Here is a 4,017-nt window from a genome sequence, read left to right on the forward strand (position 1 = left end):
CCAAAAGTGCCTTCAAATCAACTTAAATCAAGCAGCAATAGCCATGACTACATGCTCTTGGTAAAGACTAGAAGGGATACAGCTACGGCCACTGGACATTTTAATATTTATTTATTTAATTTAATACCTGTATTTGCAGTATTGTAAGAGTAGGTTTAGTCGTTAATAAAATACATATCTAATAAAAATATCTAATAATTAGCAAATTAATTTACTGTTATTTTACAATGAAATTTTGCCTCACTTCCGGCCGTTGCTGTATCTCTTCTAGGCTGCTGAAACTTGGCTCACATTAGTGATGTCATCATATAAGGACTTAAACAATTATGTGCAATACCCCACTTTGAACAGAAGGGGTCACTCTACTGATTATTTTTGTTCATTTCAATAATGATTCAGTAGCAGTGATGTACAATCAATCATAGTGTAACGTTGATTCACTGACATTCCCATTGATGATTTTGTTGAAATCTCACCATTGTTTCAACACTAATGTTAAAGTTGAAGCATCAACATTGTTTCAGTGACTGCATGTTATCTGTGTCTCTCACTGTATTGATCTGGTCAATCTTCAGTATTTGAGCTGCGTGTCATCTAAAGGTTTAATGTTCAGTCTTTGTCTTCATCAAAGCTTATAGTTTTGTGGTCTGAGTTCAAGCTACTGTTGGTTGTAGTTGACTGAACTCATTGGTTGGACTTTATTAAATATGTTAATAAATAATGTTAAATAAGATCCATTTGGTTCTCCAGACCTCCAGATCCTGAAAGAACAGATCAGCATTAGATGTTCAGTGCTGCTTCCTGTGTGATATGATACTGACTGTGAGATATGATCATTTATTAGAGAATAATCAGTTTAATTCAGTGATTTCTTACCCAGAGGTCATGTTGGTGCCATCAACCCATTTCCATCTGCCCTCCACATCACTGTCAGACAGTCCAATCCAGACTCTAATACCATCAGATATCCTTTTTAAGAAAATCATAGTAGAATGAAGCAGGAAGTCTAAAGGGTTAATTCACCTGAAACTGAAAATCCTGTCATCAAAGTTGTGTTCGCTCCGCACAGCTTGCAGGTCTCCGGCTAACCAGCTAACAGCAATATGTGTCGCTCGCAATTGTCTAGAAATGTGTCAAATGTTTTTTTGTTGTTATTATACTTGGAGTTATGATAAAGAATAGAGCAGTACGTTGGTGTACAACTGCAGTGCTTTATCAATACGTTTCTGTGTTGGGCTAATGCATATACCATGACTGTTTGTGTGTTTATCAATGAGCTGTGGGCTAATTCACTAACATAAACCTAAAACAACTTATTTCCTCTCTGAGTCTTTATTCTTAGAACAGAACGGAGCACCATCATTAATATAATATAATGTAAGTGATGCAAGCACTGTATACTGTACTTCATGTTAACCAGCAGAAGTCATCTGACCAATCACTGCTGATTAGCAAACTGAATCGTTGAGCGAATCGTTTGGGAGTCGTTGAGCAAACAAGGTAAAAATAAATGCAGGTTATAAGACAATTAAAGTGTTTTTTGACCTTGCATGCTTTTAAACCTGTTGTTGGAGACTCCCAAAACAAAAATAGGAACCTTTCAAATGCCACAATAGGGCCACTTTAAGGTCTGTGTTGGTGAGTAGACATTCATACTGTGAGCAGCACAACCTTTGGTGCCCAATCTCTCTTTCACTCACTTGTTCCTCTCTGTTGTTTATGATGATCAGATCTGCTCCTCTCTCTGTACAGTATCTTCTGCTCTCAATCCAGTTCCTCTTCTCAGAGGAAATGAAGTAAAAACTGGATTGATAAATATATCCACCTGTAAACACAAACCAGATCATTGGCTAGTTTTTTTCCACCTGTACTGAATTATGACATTTCTTTGATAGTGGCAATTAATATATATATTAAGTATATATTGGTGTATATATAACTAAATGTATATAAAGACAGTGCAAGTTTATGGAATGACCCCATTTAGATATTTAAGTAAACACTTATACAAGTAATTGTACTATAATTTTACATTACCCATTTCATTGAGTATCTTCCACAGTTCATTTCTCTCCTGATTGAACTGGTCTCTTTCTTTAGTTAATTCATCCCTTTCATTTGTCAAGGCTATGTTCTTGTTTAGTAGCTGGTCTCTCTCTTCTGAGAGGTTGGTGATGTTAGTTAGCAGCTGGTCTCTCTCATTGGTCAGGTTTTTGTTCTTGGATATTAAGTGTCGTCTCTCTAGAGTGAACGTGACACACAGCACTATGACTGCAGTCAGCAGAAGAACACACAGCAGCACCAAACACACTGCAGCTGCTCTGGAGCTTCTGATCTTCACACAAACACTTCCTGAAAATGACAGACATCAAGATGAATGTTTTCTCAATTCCTAATTGTATGTTTGTGTTGTATGTGTCCCTGTATGGTTTCTCTTGGTTGAGTGTTTATATTGCCATGAACAGGCTGAGACATTTTTGTTCACATGATGGAAGCTATATGTGTTTCTACTCTGTAGTCCTCTGCTATTTGACACTCTACTTTTAGTATTTGAGGCAAAGTATGTCACAGTACAAGAGCATGTGACACCCTTCCTGTTAAAACCAATATATTTGCATAACGAAAAGCTCTTCCTAAAGGGCACTATTGTGATATTGTGATTAGATGTAGCAGCCGGGTTCAAATTAGCACAGTACAGTTATACATGAGAGAAAAGACACTTTACTTACTCCAGTGAAATCATAATTGATGAGAAAATGTAACTTAATTGTGCTTGAAATCTGTTCTTCTGTTGCATGTTTGTTTCTATCGCCTGCAATGCTTCTTTAAATGCAAGTCAATCACATGTCACTGAGAACGGAAATGAGTCAGTATAAAGTCTCAAATCATGTGAGGAGCAATGCTCAAGGAGGCTAGGGTAAAGATTTTGAACTTTATTGACATATTGAGGCCGGCACAGAATGATGCTTTCAATGAGTTTATGTACAATCAGTCATACAAATTTGGTGTCATAAAGGCAGTAAAGTCAAGTCTGTGGTTTCTCTGTTTCTACACCAACACAAAGATAGAGCAGCATTCTCATCAACATTATTATGAAGGACTCAGGTACGGTGTACATTTTAAGACATCCTCAGACTTCAGTCATATGATGAAAAGGCATCATGCCTCAGACAGAAAGGCTTCAGGTCTCAGGAAAAACAGCGTCAGTGTCAGGTCTCGTACAGTTAGGCATCAGATGAAACAGCCTCAGACAAAAAAGGTATCGGATGAAACGGACTGACCATCCTAACTGAAACACTCAGGTTGAGTAAACATTTTAATCAGTTTTTTCTCTCTCTCCAAAATCATATACAAATGGTTAGTTATTAAATCCTACAACAGCATCAGAAGAACACAAAGCTGAACCAAACACACTGTAGCTTCTTCTGATCTTCACACAATCACTTCTGAACAGCACAGGTCTGACATTAGATGACTGAACATGTGCAGACTCTGATGATTTGATCAAAGTAATGAATGTGATTACCTGTACGCTGAAGTGGTTGGTGTGTGTTTGTCTCTGTCCTGAAGTCATGATCTCTCACACATTCTGCACTCTCATAGATTACCACTATCATCTCCATTCTGTCTGTGTTCATTCCCTCAGACTCAGTCCTGATCACATCTTCATAAATACCATCAGCCATTTCTGCTCTTTAACTGTCAAACATTAAATGATCTTGTTCCTTGTTCATTGTAGATGTAGTCAGCACTCGTCTTCTTTTTATAGCTAGTGGCAAACAAACTTGTGGTCAATGTGTGAATACAAAAACATGTGACATCATGTGCGCTTTATAAGTGTGCTTGTTCCCTGGCATTATGTTCAGTCTTGAGCCTATGCACTCCAGTCTCCAGATCTCAAGACAAGTTTTATGCCTTATTGTACCTTTTGACCCTTGTGTATATTTTTGTTTCTCTGTTTTATGGACGCTCTGCTATCCTATTTCATTTGTACTTTGTTCCTTGGTTTCTCAAGTA

At 37.4% G+C, this 4,017-nt stretch overlaps 1 protein-coding gene across 1 annotated transcript; it reads right to left on the reverse strand.

Moving 5' to 3' along the window:
* Positions 1-462: 462 nt before the first annotated feature.
* LOC125246129 lies at positions 463-3,718 on the reverse strand. Its single transcript, XM_048156985.1, has 3 exons — positions 3,527-3,718; positions 2,038-2,352; positions 463-1,825 (listed from the first exon to the last, which is right to left on the reverse strand). The coding sequence occupies exons 1-3, from the start codon at positions 3,684-3,686 to the stop codon at positions 1,557-1,559; spliced, it is 744 nt and encodes a 247-aa protein (XP_048012942.1). The 5' UTR covers positions 3,687-3,718; the 3' UTR covers positions 463-1,556.
* Positions 3,719-4,017: the final 299 nt, after the last annotated feature.

This window comes from Megalobrama amblycephala, linkage group LG14, assembly GCF_018812025.1.
Source record: "Megalobrama amblycephala isolate DHTTF-2021 linkage group LG14, ASM1881202v1, whole genome shotgun sequence".
Classification (NCBI taxonomy): Eukaryota; Metazoa; Chordata; class Actinopteri; order Cypriniformes; family Xenocyprididae; genus Megalobrama; species Megalobrama amblycephala.